Source organism: Micromesistius poutassou (genome assembly GCF_964030765.1).
Source record: "Micromesistius poutassou genome assembly, chromosome: 2".
Lineage (NCBI taxonomy): Eukaryota > Metazoa > Chordata > Actinopteri > Gadiformes > Gadidae > Micromesistius > Micromesistius poutassou.
The window spans coordinates 18346117-18359628 of record NC_140272.1 but is presented as its reverse complement, the minus strand read 5'-3'; the positions used below and the strand labels follow the sequence as shown (position 1 = coordinate 18359628).

At 44.2% G+C, this 13512-nt stretch overlaps 3 protein-coding genes across 3 annotated transcripts; 2 read left to right on the top strand and 1 right to left on the bottom strand.

Moving 5' to 3' along the window:
* The first annotated feature begins 227 nt into the window (after window positions 1-227).
* rab7a (RAB7a, member RAS oncogene family) lies at window positions 228-3808 on the top strand. The gene is made up of 6 exons (XM_084464654.1): window positions 228-602; window positions 1743-1800; window positions 1965-2091; window positions 2457-2675; window positions 2863-2991; window positions 3256-3808. The coding sequence occupies exons 2-6, from the start codon at window positions 1748-1750 to the stop codon at window positions 3349-3351; spliced, it is 624 nt and encodes a 207-aa protein (XP_084320780.1). The 5' UTR covers window positions 228-602; window positions 1743-1747; the 3' UTR covers window positions 3352-3808.
* Window positions 3809-4205: 397 nt separating this feature from the next.
* Window positions 4206-6761, bottom strand: hmces (5-hydroxymethylcytosine binding, ES cell specific). The gene is given in 8 exon segments (XM_084464653.1): window positions 4206-4926; window positions 4928-5019; window positions 5101-5293; window positions 5384-5535; window positions 5743-5931; window positions 6037-6180; window positions 6308-6513; window positions 6633-6761. Coding segments are annotated over 7 exon segments (1047 nt in total). The 5' UTR covers window positions 6497-6513; window positions 6633-6761; the 3' UTR covers window positions 4206-4838.
* An 874-nt stretch (window positions 6762-7635) lies between these two features.
* On the top strand, window positions 7636-12007 carry uqcrc1 (ubiquinol-cytochrome c reductase core protein 1). Its single transcript, XM_084463923.1, has 13 exons — window positions 7636-7728; window positions 8257-8394; window positions 8500-8586; window positions 8778-8907; window positions 9364-9562; window positions 9767-9846; window positions 9971-10086; window positions 10251-10394; window positions 10752-10912; window positions 11016-11101; window positions 11202-11290; window positions 11440-11515; window positions 11614-12007. The coding sequence occupies exons 1-13, from the start codon at window positions 7669-7671 to the stop codon at window positions 11676-11678; spliced, it is 1431 nt and encodes a 476-aa protein (XP_084320049.1). The 5' UTR covers window positions 7636-7668; the 3' UTR covers window positions 11679-12007.
* Window positions 12008-13512: the final 1505 nt, after the last annotated feature.

Here is a 13512-nt window from a genome sequence, read left to right as displayed (position 1 = left end):
TCAGTTCTACAAGTTTAGCGGCGAGAGGCGAGGATTGAGGGCGGGATATCCCTGTTATGTATCTGCCGCTAAACCTGCGATGTTGCTCTTCTCGCTCCGCCGGGGACTGTTGCACGCAGCAGGAAGTAAAAGACCGGAAATCCCGGTAGACCGGGATAACGCTACAGTTCAGCATCCTCGCTCAGCCGTCCGTGAGCCAGGGCGTGTTGTGCGCTGACGTCAGGGAGTCCTGAGGTTGTTTTGGAGGAAGTGAAGAGCAGCAGCTACTAGCGTCAATGTAACGCTAGCCTCAACGGAACAAGGCAAAAAATACATACACTCGGGCAAAACCCGCTGCTGTCAAACGACGACCGTGCCAAACAAGACAAGTGGCGGTGTTTATGATCCCAGTGGGGCGTGTGTTGCGAGGCTAACCACCACTGAAACCGCGTAGCCGCATACGTGGTCCCGACAAGACGTTTTTTAATCAGTCGTGTTTCGATTTAGCTAGTTAGCTAGCCCGTGTAGAGTGTTGCACAGCACACAATTTGTCAATCGTACGACAGAAACCGAAACAAAGTCGACTTTTGCCATTTTCCAAGTACCCGGGGATCCTCATCAAGGTAGGGTTTTGTCTTTGGTTTTTTTTTGTGCGTTGACTTGACTGTTCACCGTACGGACGATTGTCCACGGTGAGTCGGGTGATGTTGTTTTGCTAACTAAAGGTTAGCGCTCGGAAGAGCCGTAACGTTACCCGGTCAGATTGTTGTGAACGGGGATAAACCATCCTAAACCACGGTCGAGTTCAGTCCCCGTGTTCACTGTCACCTACGGCTACACTGCTGCAATGTTTTATCCTGAAATCGTTTATGCTCAAGATGGTTTTTTTCCCCCCCCTCTCTCTTCGTAATTTATTGTGTCACGAACAATACCTCTTCTTAACAGTCACCCCCTCCATCGCCGTTTGATCGTTAAATGAAGTGGCCTATGGTATGTGTCTACATTTCGGGTACATAATAAGGGCAGTGGGTTTTAATCGTCGTTCTTAAATCGATACATGTTCATTTCAGCTCCAACATTAGCATAGCCACATCATGCGTGCTGCCAAGTCATGGCCCCTTTGGTCTTAAACCATGTGATCAATGACACAGTGTCATGGGTTGCAGATTACGAGGCGCACCAATAGTTGAATGCGAGCCGTTCTGCATATTTATTTTATATATTTTATATTTATATTGCCACGGTGTCGTTTTATTAACTCGTGGTAGCACCCGAACAAAGAGTGTACATGGTATATCCGTAGATTGGGTCAGTGTGGTGCTATGAGGAATGTAAATTATTTTTCCGAGATGAACCTTGAACGTTACGACACACTGTCGTTTGTTACTAGAGACCTCGGTGTCCCACTCAGAAACAGCAATGATAATTTGGGAATGGTGGTGTCAAACTGTTTTGAAAGACTTGTCTATTGAGCAATTCAGAAACATAGAGGACATTTGTGCATGAATGATTTAAAGAGCCAGAAAAGGGTAGATTCAGATCTTTGTTTTATGAAGTCAACATAGGCCTAGGTATATCCATCACAAGAGGTACTTTAGTGGAGATGGAAATAAGAATTACGTACCACTGGGTTTAGTTCAAACTTGAACTAGGACTGGGTGGAAGAAGCTACACTTGATCGTGTTGTTTTAAGTATAACTTGTATACTGTGATAGCTGAAGCTTACGCAGTTTTTTTTTTTTCTTTCCTTTTTTTTCTCCCAGGTACAATGACGTCTAGGAAGAAAGTGCTACTGAAAGTCATCATCCTTGGAGACTCTGGGTTAGTGTTATATTGAGCCCCAACTCCTTAAACAAAAGGAGATCAGAGCAGGCTGTTAAACATTGATTTGATTAGCTGGCTTTAAAAGGTCTCTTCAGTTAACCATTTACTTGCCATCATTATCACATATAAATCCAACTTTTTGTGTCCATCTCCTTTTCTAGAGTTGGGAAGACCTCATTGATGAACCAATATGTGAATAAGAAATTCAGTAACCAGTATAAAGCAACAATAGGCGCAGACTTCCTGACAAAAGAAGTCATGGTGGATGACAGACTTGTTACAATGCAGGTAATGAGGGGGCAGACTTTTTACAATGCAAGTCATTAGGGGGAAAAACTTGTTACAATGCAAGTTATGAGGGGACAGGCTCGTTATAATGCAGGTAATGAGGGGGGACAAACTTGTTACAATGCAAGTGATTGGGGGTGGATGACAGACTTGTTACATTGCAGGTAGTGGAGGGGGACAGACAGACTTATTACAATGAAGATAATGAGGGGGACAGACTTGTTACAATGCAGGTCATGGGAGGGAGGGCAGACTTGTTACAATGCAGGTAATGAGGGGGGTCAGACTAGGTTGTTACTAGGTTTATATTAGTTTATATTATATATCTATTGGAGATGTGTTACTTAATGTTGTTGCTCTCTCAGATCTGGGACACTGCCGGCCAGGAGAGGTTCCAGTCGCTAGGTGTTGCCTTCTACCGTGGGGCAGACTGCTGTGTGCTTGTATTTGATGTGACCGCACCCAATACATTCAAGACCCTAGACAGCTGGAGGGACGAGTTCCTGATCCAGGCCAGCCCAAGAGACCCAGAGAATTTCCCGTTTGTGGTTCTTGGCAATAAGATTGATCTGGAGAACAGACAGGTGTGTGTGTGTTTCCTGTATCTTGGGATTAGCAGCACTAGGGTTTATGTTGTTCTGTTTCTTTAGATTTTCAAAGGTGTGGTTTGTTATGACAAATAACTGAGGACTATTCAAGATTCATATTTTGGTGTGTCAGTTTGTCTCGCACATATTTATTTAATTTGTATTTATTTTTGTTTTTTGACAGGTGACCACCAAACGAGCCCAGGCTTGGTGTCAGAGTAAGAACAACATCCCCTACTTTGAGACAAGTGCCAAAGAGGCCATCAACGTGGAGCAGGCTTTCCAGACCATTGCACGGAACGCTCTCAAACAGGTAACGCTGAGGTTTTGGTTGCATATTGCCATGTAAGGCCCAGCATTCATTGTGGTTACCCTGGACCGGTACAAAGATTCCCTGATAGTTGAGTTGCTGTTGTTTTTATATTTGGCGAAAAAATGTTTCAGCCATTTCAGCTGAAACTTCTCAGAGCATTTTTTCGCCATCTTGATAATGTCACCTTGGCATGTCTATGAATAATATGGGACTTCCTGTATCTAGTAGGTCTCACTCTGCTACTTTTTGTATCCATGTCTGCAGGAGACTGAAGTTGAGTTGTACAATGAGTTCCCTGAGCCAATAAAGCTGGACCGGAACGAAAGGGCCAAGCCTTCAGCAGAGACCTGCAGCTGCTGAGGACTCTGGAGACGTCTCTGGGGGAGGGAGAGATGCTAAGCCTTCCCCACCCATCTTGCCTTGTCTATACACCCTCCTCTCCCCGTGTCCCACTGTGTTACCCCATGTCTGACATTATCACTTGCCTTTGTAGATATAAGCAGCATCCCTCTTAGACTATACTACTATTACTACAACACATACATGCTGTACACGTCACTCTATGTACACAAGATGACACATTTTCTATTGAGTCAACTAGCCCAAAGAACACTGAGGAGACATCATGGTATTTACTTCTATGATGCTTATTACATGCCAGTGTTTCCTTGTACTGTTTTGCAGCGGTGGTGGTTTCTGGTCATTCAGATGAACGATTCGGTGTCTTTCCCTGTTTTGCATCCTGATTTTGTTTCTAACACTGCTTTTACTTGTACACTATTATTATTACTATTATTAAAACAATGCTACATCTAGGTATTAGCCTGATCCTTATGATAAAAGTGAGATGAACTACCAGCATTTGAACAAGTCTCTGGTAGTGGTGGTCCACCTCCTCCACCACCACTGCTGCATGATTATAATGGACACATCACGGCCACATTTACTCCTCAGTCTGGTGGTTCCAAAGACGACTTGTGTTTGGTTCAGTAGCATCACCTTACCTCATCCACAAGAATCCAATGACATATCAAGTATAATTCAGGACATGACAAGTTCCCCCCCCCCCCCCAAATCTGTCAGTTAAGTTGAGAAAGCTAAAACTTGAGAAAGCTAAAAAGGTGCAAGATGGTTTTTGAGGCAAATACATTCACATAATCATAGCTTGTAGCAGATACCGTATGGATTATCACTTCTGCTCTGTAATATAGCTGTCCATATCCAATTCCTGTTTTCTAAGTGTAAGACAAATTCTCATGTTTTTTTGGGGGGTCAATAACAAAACGTCTTATGGAAATATCAACCAATCGAGACGATAGTGTTAAAGTCGGCAGGTTTGTTTTCAATTAACAATTTAGAACCATGATTTAATACTTTATTTTCTCCTGCCAACTGTGTCAACACTTTGTATATTTGAAAACCTCTCCATGGTTTGTGGGGAAGTCAAGCTGTCTATCTCCATCTGTCTGCCAACTGCATATGTTGGCGGACGATTAAGTGCTTAATGTTTCTTTCATGTAATTGGCTCATCTGTTCTTATGTTTAGAATTTGAATTGCGTCTTAGGACATGATAGGATACGTACAAAAAGATCAAAATATCTTTGGTGTTAGCATTCATCATTACAATATAAATATGGTAAATGCATAGCATCTACATTGTTTGAACATGTCTTTGCATAATAATGGTAATAAAAAAATCTTGAACTAATTGGATTAAACTTTTATAATTTCATACGGAAAATCATGTTCCTGGCAACAAACAATGCCACACAGTTCCATTTGTCCATATGGAACACAAGTGATGTTAAAAGTGCCCATTAAGCCTATGAGATCTCCATTTACACCATCAGTTGATTCTGGCTTTCTTGCTGGCACTCTGAAGCCAGTTCTGGAGAGTCCCTGAGGACTTGTGGTCCTCCTTGGCCGTGGGTTGTGGCGTCACAGGTGCTTGGCTCTTTCCTTTTTGATGATGAGCTGTCCTTCAACCAGTTCATCATCATCTTACTGCTGGCTGTAGGTTTGGGCTCCTGCGTTCAAAGGTCAGATCTGTCAGCAAGTGACACCATACAATGACACACTCGATATAACATGGCAGAAAAATGCAATACTTTTTTGGCTTGGAGATCCACGGGCTGCAGGCACTCGGGTGAGTTGTTCCGAGAGTTGTTGACAAGAGACGAGACTGGGTGAAAGGTCAAAAGGTTGGTCGGCTGCAGCAGTTTCAGGGCGTCCGAAGACTTCACTTCACCAAAGTCAAGCCACCTTCTCACATCGGCCTCTCCGTCCAGAACGGCAGGCATCCTAGAACATCACCACATGGGCATTTTAGGATACGAAATGAACCAAAAAGCCAAGTGCAAGACAATGACAATGATGCTGGGTAAACCCTACCTATCGTGGATGTTCTGAAGGTTTGGGGAGGCATCGACTGTGATAACAGTGTAGGTATATATGGGCTCTTCGCCCCCAGGAGGTTTCCAGCAGTCAAACAGTCCAGCGATAGTCAGCAATCTCCATCCGGTCCACCTATCCGTTTCAACTTCCTAGCCATATTCACCACAGAGCACAAGATGGTAAGAACAACTTATTTTGAACATGCTGTTTGTGGGGTAATTTAAGAGACACTTTCAAATCAAGATCTTAACTCATGAGCAAAAACGATAAAATCAATGATAATCACATTTTCGAATGTGTTATTGTGTGCAAGGTTTTTAAGCGTACAGCAACAGCTAAGCAACTATGGAGCTGACCTCTTCAATGTTTGACGCCTCTGGGGGGAACTCAACGTCATTCTCATCCCGTTCCTCCTCTCCAAGGCCGGAGTCTGGCTGGCTCTGTGGAAAGTAGATGAAGAAGGGCTGCTTCTCTTTCCCCTGTCGTCTCCACTCATAGAAGCCATCAGCTAGGATGACACAACGCTGTCCTTTCAGAAAAGGGTCCTTTGAAGAAAGATTTAACAAAATAAATGGTATACATGGTGAATTATAGCACATATGCAAATACATATAAGAATTGTCATAACACAGTGGGGCAAGAGTGTCTACCTTGTATGACTTTTTGTCTAACAGACTCTCACTGCGGCAATTGTTGGTACTATACTGCATCTTGCGGGGGTCATTTTCTCTGAACCAGGATGGGATCAGACCCCATCGCATCGCGGCCACCACACATTCATCCACAGACGCATCCTGAGGGGACGACCACAATCTCAATGTTGTCACAAGCGGCACATTTTGAACCATTTGAACCCTAGGATATGGATATGCATTACATACAACACAAACATGAACGGTGAGCAATGAGGTGACCGCGCACCTTATCAAAATGTCTTTGTGACAGAAGCACCGGACTTAATGACTGTGGGCTCTTGTTGTAGGACGGGCGATACTTGTCTGCATCTCCATCTCTCCATCTCGGCTGACGTCGCTGCCCGTGGCGGTTTCTGTAGCGAGAGGCGCGGCTCACCTCCTCTGGGTCCAGAGTACATGCAGTTCTCCCGCACATTATTTAAAACTAGTTGCCTGTAAGAAGTTTAACCATTTATTGGAACGCCACTGTTTGTATTTGGTTAGCACATAGCACGCTAAACACAAGTATAGTTATAGACAAGTATAGTTATGAAAAAACCTTCCGCTCTTACCTGTGTAGCTGTTTTGGTGCAATGAAACGTCACTGTTGTCTTCTACCAGCGTGTGTACTACTAGTGTTGTATGGCTGCTCTCAGTGCAGGATCAGATTTATTTTTTTTGCAGTGCAGGAAGCCAGGGACATGCCTAGGCAGCGCCGACTCAAACAGCACGTGAGAGAGTCACGTGACCGGGGACCAAAACAGTTATACAAATCAAATGCCTGAAAATAATAATATATAAATTATTTAGGGTGCGAGATAAGAGCAAAAACTAGCTTTTTGCGTGCCATTGAGTCTAATAATACTTTTTGAACATATATAATGCATTGATTGATTGATTTATTTTTATTTTTATTTTTATTATTTGTTTTTTATTTATTGACATTGTACAGCACTTTGGTCAGTGTATGCTGTGTGTAAATGTGCTCTATAAATTAAACCTACTTACTTACTTACTTACTTACTTACTTACTGATAACGCCAAACATTTTCCATCTATGCTTAATATTTGATTAAACATTACAAAATACCTTGTAATGTTTAATGAATTTTACATCGCTGGTACCTTCATAAAAAAAACACTAAAAAAAGATTTCTCATCCATTTAAGCAAATGTCCTCTATAATAATGTTCAATTATTATATTTTATATTTTGCGTGCCATTGAGTCTAATAATACTTTGTGAACATATATAATGCATTTATAACGCCAAACATTTTCCATCTATGCTTAATATTTGATTAAACATTACAAAATACCTTATAATGTCTAATGAATTTTACATCGCGAGTACCTTAAGAAAAAAAAAAAAAGATTTCTCATCCATTTAAGCAAATGTCCTCTATAATAATGTTAAATTGTTAGGATATTTGATCATGATGGATTTGTTCTGAGATTGGTCCGGTTCCCAGGCTTGTAGATGTGTGTACATCCATGGTCACCTTTCACGAGAAGTGCTACGTCCTTCACGTACAGTGACGTCATTTACGTAATACGACGTCCTGTACTACGTACGTACGTGCGACCCGTTCTTGTGTATTATAGCAAAATGGCGTCCGTATGCCGAGTCGGGAGCACTGTGGGGAGAAGCCTCGCAAAATACCGCAGCGTGAGTGACAACGATAACCTTTTCATTTATATCTTTCAAGATATGTGTTGAACGAAGTGGTGATGTATGATTGAATCGATGGCTGTATGATGTGTCATAGCTGCTAGCCTGCTAAGCACTAGCAGGCTAGGATGCCTTCAACGCAAGGTCAACTATCAAGGAAGGCTTCTTATACTCTCTAAACCGCACACTATTACGTTTTTTGTACCTAAGAGGAGTATAGACATAACTGGGGAATCGTTGATCGGGTCATTATTACTATATAAGTAGTTGCCCTCGTTTGCCCCGCTGACCCATCCAAGGTTTTCCGGCCGGGTGACTTTGTCAGTAGTTTGTCTATTATGTGTTACCGATTGCATAATTACATATAGAATTGAAGAAATTGTATTTTTTGGGGGTGTTAAATCGAACATGGTTAGTTCCCAAACTAACGTGTGTTAATACATGGCTGACAAATAAACACAAAACCCAAACATTTCTCGGCATAATTTTCATAACATAACATCTTTCTGCTCCTCCCTACTGCAGCCCATCCTGCTGTCTCAGCGACGTCTGGCCTCAGTCAGCTATGCCCAGAGCCTGGCCGGAGCCCCAGAGACGCGCCTGACTGCCCTGGATAATGGCTTGAGGGTTGCCTCCGAAGAGACCGGACATGCGACTTGCACTGTACGAGCCTGCTCCAATCTAGCCAGAATGAAAAACTTTCCCCATGAATTAATAAAGTGCACCATTCTCAAAACTGTACACATCATATGAACTCCCTGGTTTCAGGTTGGACTGTGGATTGGTGCTGGTAGCCGTTATGAGAGTGAGAAGAACAACGGTGCAGGCTTCTTCCTGGAGCACATGGCCTTCAAGGTATGTGTCCTCTTCAACTACGGGCTGCACGTGAACTGCTGGTCCTGTCTAGCTCTGAATATGTTAAAAAATCTTAACATTTATCAGCTGTCTTACAGGCATAACTGTTCATAATATAATAGGAAGAAAAACTTTTTTTTTTTTAGATTTAAATCACCTTTATTACTCCTTCTCCACATTCTCATCACCAGGGGACCAAGAAGCACCCACAGACGGCCCTTGAACAAGAGGTGGAGTCCATGGGTGCCCACCTGAGTGCGTACACCTCCAGGGAGCACACCGCATACTACATGAAGACCCTGGCTAAGGACCTGCCTAAAGGTGAGACCACTGGGAGGCCTTCTGAAAGCCTCCACCAGCCTCCCCCTTCACGCCAAAACGGATTCAGTGTTCACCGACTAGTCTGAATGACATGTTTATATAAAGAACTTGTTTAATTTAAAAGATGAAAGCGTAAAACATACCAGCGCCGTGGTGCGCCAATGACGGGCGTCAAGTGCCGGCCCTAGTACCAATAGGAAGCGTCGCGCTGCAGCGTCAACAGGAAGACTGAGGCATGCAAAGTTGTCAGCTTTCAGCTTTTAAAAAGCGCTTTTTCAGGGGCGGCGACGCTGTGCAATGTGGCGTGAAGGGGTGTGGGCGGTGCGCTGATGCGCGCCTAGCCGCCACCGGTGTGGGGGTTGTACGTAGAAAAATAAGAGGGCCGGCTGTCTTGACGCGCGCCGTTTCGACGGTGGTTAATTTTGGGCTCAAGTCTTTGGTTGCTTGTGTCCCCAGCCGTAGAACTGCTGTCGGAGGTGGTGCAGCATTGCTCTTTGAACGAGGCGGATGTGGAGCAGCAGAGGGCCGTGGTGCTGCGCGAGCTGGAGGAGGTGGAGGGCAACTTGCAGGAGGTCTGCCTGGACCTGCTCCACGCCACAGCCTTCCAGGGCACCCCCCTGTCCTATAGTGTCCTCGGACCCTCCTCCAATGCTAGGTAGGTCCTGCAGACGCCTTCTATTCGAAAATCAATTTTCACATAAATCTTTAAAATTATTACGTTCACGTGATGTATCATTAGTTAACAATTAGGGACGTTTTTACTCATCTGTTGCTTCCTAAGTTTTCCCTCATGTAAATGAATCCAAAGCATATATATGACGCTGTGATAAAACTGATGGTGCCGATTGGTTTTCTCCAGGTCTCTTTCCCGTCAGGACCTAGCGGAGTACCTTAGCAGCCACTACAAGGCCCCCCGCATGGTGCTGTCAGCGGCCGGAGGTATGACTAGTTTCCTTCTCCAATGCACCCTCCTGGGTTGTTATTTGATTGGTTATGTGCATGGGGGATGAGAATCTTAGACCAATAATGTGACGTTATCCGTCTACACGTCATTATTCCGCAGGTGTGAACCATGAAGAGCTGGTGGGCTTGGCCAAGACTCACTTCAGCGGTCTGTCTTTTGAGTACGAGGGCGATGCTGCCCCAGTGCTGTCTCCCTGCCGCTTCACCGGCAGTGAGGTGAGATGGCGCAGGCTGAAATCTGGCCACAGAATATAATCGACCATCTCCTTATAACGTTTGGGGCCGATGCATAGCAATGAACAGCCCGCTGACCTGTCTTTAGACTCGTCCCCGTTGACCTGTCTGTTGACCTGTCTTTATTCTTCCTCTCACCTCTTCAGATCCGCATGCGTGACGACGCTATGCCCCTGGCTCATGTAGCCATCGCCGTGGAGGGCGCCAGCGTCGGCAGCCCGGACATCGTGCCTCTAATGGTGGCCAACTCCATCATTGGGAGCTATGACATCAAGTCCGGTGGTGGAAAGGTTCGGAGAATCTAGCCGTTGGTTCAGCAGTGTGTGTTCGGTTAGAATGATGCATCAGACAGGATTCCATTTGAGCTTCACCCCTTCGAGGCTCTGTCTTGTGGCCATTGTTGAGGGCAGCAGAATTTTCCCCTCCCTACCCTGCTTGTGGATCAATTTGAAAGGAGCGTGAGCTCACATGTACTTGCTTGCATGTATACCCATTATAAACCGATGTGTGGAGGAGATTGAACACTTTATGATTTTAACTCTGGGATGTGTTCCTAACTGTTGTGCACCCAGTGTACAATTAGGAAATAACAGATTTAAGCAAATCTTTGTCATCGTGTCTATAATCGGCTGCTCTCTCCTTCTCAGAATATGAGCAGTCGTCTGGCTGCGATGGCCGCGGAGGAGAACTTCTGCGAAAGCTTCCAGGCCTTCCATTCGTCCTACAGCGACACCGGCCTGATGGGCATGTACTTTGTGACTGATATGCACCACATCGAGGACATGATGCACTGGTCTCAGAACGCGTGGTCAGTGATGCCTCCACCGATGGAAGTCACATGCATGCAATTGATCACATGTGGAATGGTAAAAGTTGTATTTCTGACTTATTTTTTTCCCTATTTTCTGCAGGATGAATTTGTGCACCACAGTGACAGAGAGTGATGTCGCCAGGGGCCAAAAGTCTCTGAAAGCTAGCCTGGTGGCACAGCTAAATGGTATTTAAAGAGTTATTATTTGCCTAGGCAAAGGACTACGTGTGTTTCTTGATTTCTCTCCGTCACACTGGAAAGTAAACGTATCCTTGACCTTTTGAAGGAACGACCCCAATCTGCGACGACATCGGCAGACATGTCCTGAACTACGGCCGTCGTGTCCCTATGGCCGAGTGGGACGCCAGGATTAACGTGAGCTCACTTTCACAAGGGTTCAAATCATGTGTGGCTGGCGTCTCCTCCATGCTCATGACATTATTGCTACCTTTCTAAACGGGATACTTTCCCAAGCCTGAACACACATGTTGACGGTTCCGTGCTTCCCTTGTGGCTCCATGCAGGCTGTGACGCCGAAGATGGTGCGCGACGTCTGCTCCAAATACATCTATGACAAGTGCCCCGCTGTGGCAGCTGTCGGTCAGTTTGCCTCTTCAACCTGTCTTATTAATGTTATACATATATACCGATCAGTGTTTAACCTGTCTCTCTCTCTCTCTCTCTCTCTCTCACCCCAGGCCCCGTTGAGCAACTTCCCGACTACAACAGAACGCGCGCCTCCATGTACTGGCTGAGGTTCTAGGCTGTCTGGCGTTGTGTGTCCAGTAGCCCAGCGCAACACAGGCACAGCCGGCCATCCACCCCCTCCAACCCCTCCACATGTTCACTCGTCATTCTCATTGAATGTGCTCTGTGTTGTAGTTCTTGGTTGAGACCTGTTGCTGGCTTTTTAAGAGCCAAGTGAGGGGCTCCATTTTTTAATCGGAAGCGATCGGTCTACCATTAAATCAGGACGTGGTGGAACTAGTCCTTGAAGAGCAAACATCTATTTATGAATAACGATTTGTTTCTGTCCTCTATTGTACATAACGGAAGCTCTGATTCCCAACAAATAAAACCCTGTTCAACGTAGTTTTGTCTATTGTCAACCATCCTTTGTTTCTGCTGCCTAACAGCCCAAATCAGTGTATCAATAGTATTATGGAATAACTGTATGTAGATAGATACTTGTTTAAATCATACTCAATTTGCATACATTTCTGGCATAGGTTGAAGCAGTATGTATGTATGTACGTACGTATGTGTGTGTGTGTATGTATATATATATATATATATATATATATATATAAAACCTATTGCATGATAAAAATAACTTAACATCTATGTGATGACTTTGCTGTTTAAACTGTAGGGAACCTGCTGGGTGGAACTGGCGCTTGTCTCTATTTTGAGTGAGCTGATCCTTTTAGCTCAGACTCAAAGAGTGCATTAATACCTAACGTAGACCGCATGTCGACGATAGTCCCCCTCACGCCGACACTACAGGTCATACGGAGCTAACGAAGCTGCGTTCCACGTGTTATCCCAAAGGGGTCACACAGATCGCATGGCTCATAACCGCCCTCAGGCACCCAGTACTGGATACGGATGCTGTGGGTTATGGGTAAAAACAATGCTTATAATTAATCAGATGAGGGTTGTGTTTTGATGGGTGGCCGGAGGGGGGCTGGAGATGAGAAGCTCCGTGTTATTCGCCCTTCCCAGTGCTGTCCTTCCTGTTCCTGTTCCTTTCTCTGGCACTCCAGGCATGTTTCTACGTCGTCTCGACTACATACTATCGCCTCCTTCTCCTCTTGTGTTCTGTTTTTAGAAACTTGCGTCACACGATGGGATGCATCATGAAATGTCGTATTTAAAGCCATTGCTGCATAATGCAGCATATTGATGATATTTGTTGGTTTGTGTTATTCAAATCTGGCTGAGCACTGAGTCAAGTTACCTCCACCTAACTAGTCTAGTTAACCCTCATTATGAGTTTACCTTGAAATACTGTATGATATATTGTTGCATATTACAAATATAACTAACAAATATAAAAAAATATATAACTACTCCCATCGCTAAACTATATTCTACATAACTAATATTTATATATAAGATGTATATTTTGTTTACGTATTTCTGGTCAAATCAAAACCAAATACCCAAGTGGATAAGGTCTTCCGAAACTGTGACATCATCAGTAATTATTGTATCCAATAACTAAAAGGTTCTACTATTAGGGTATCAACCTCAAACACCAAAGACTCAAACAAACCCAAACACACTGAACCAAAACCAATACATCACAGATCACAGTTCCTGATGGAGGCTTTGTTATGTTGTGACGTCATTGTGACATGATACAATGTGACCACATTACCTCAAACACCTGCTCCTGCTCTTTTTCTTTTAAACACCGTAAAATAACGCAGCGCTGCTATTGTAATTCATAATGGACTGGCTATTGTTATCACTATCACATTTTTTAGACAAACACATACACACATAACAACTAGCATAGAGGAAATTAAATGAGACGAGATGTGTGTGTGGGTGAGTGTGTGTGTGTGTCTGGATGGAGTGTTTGTGTGTCT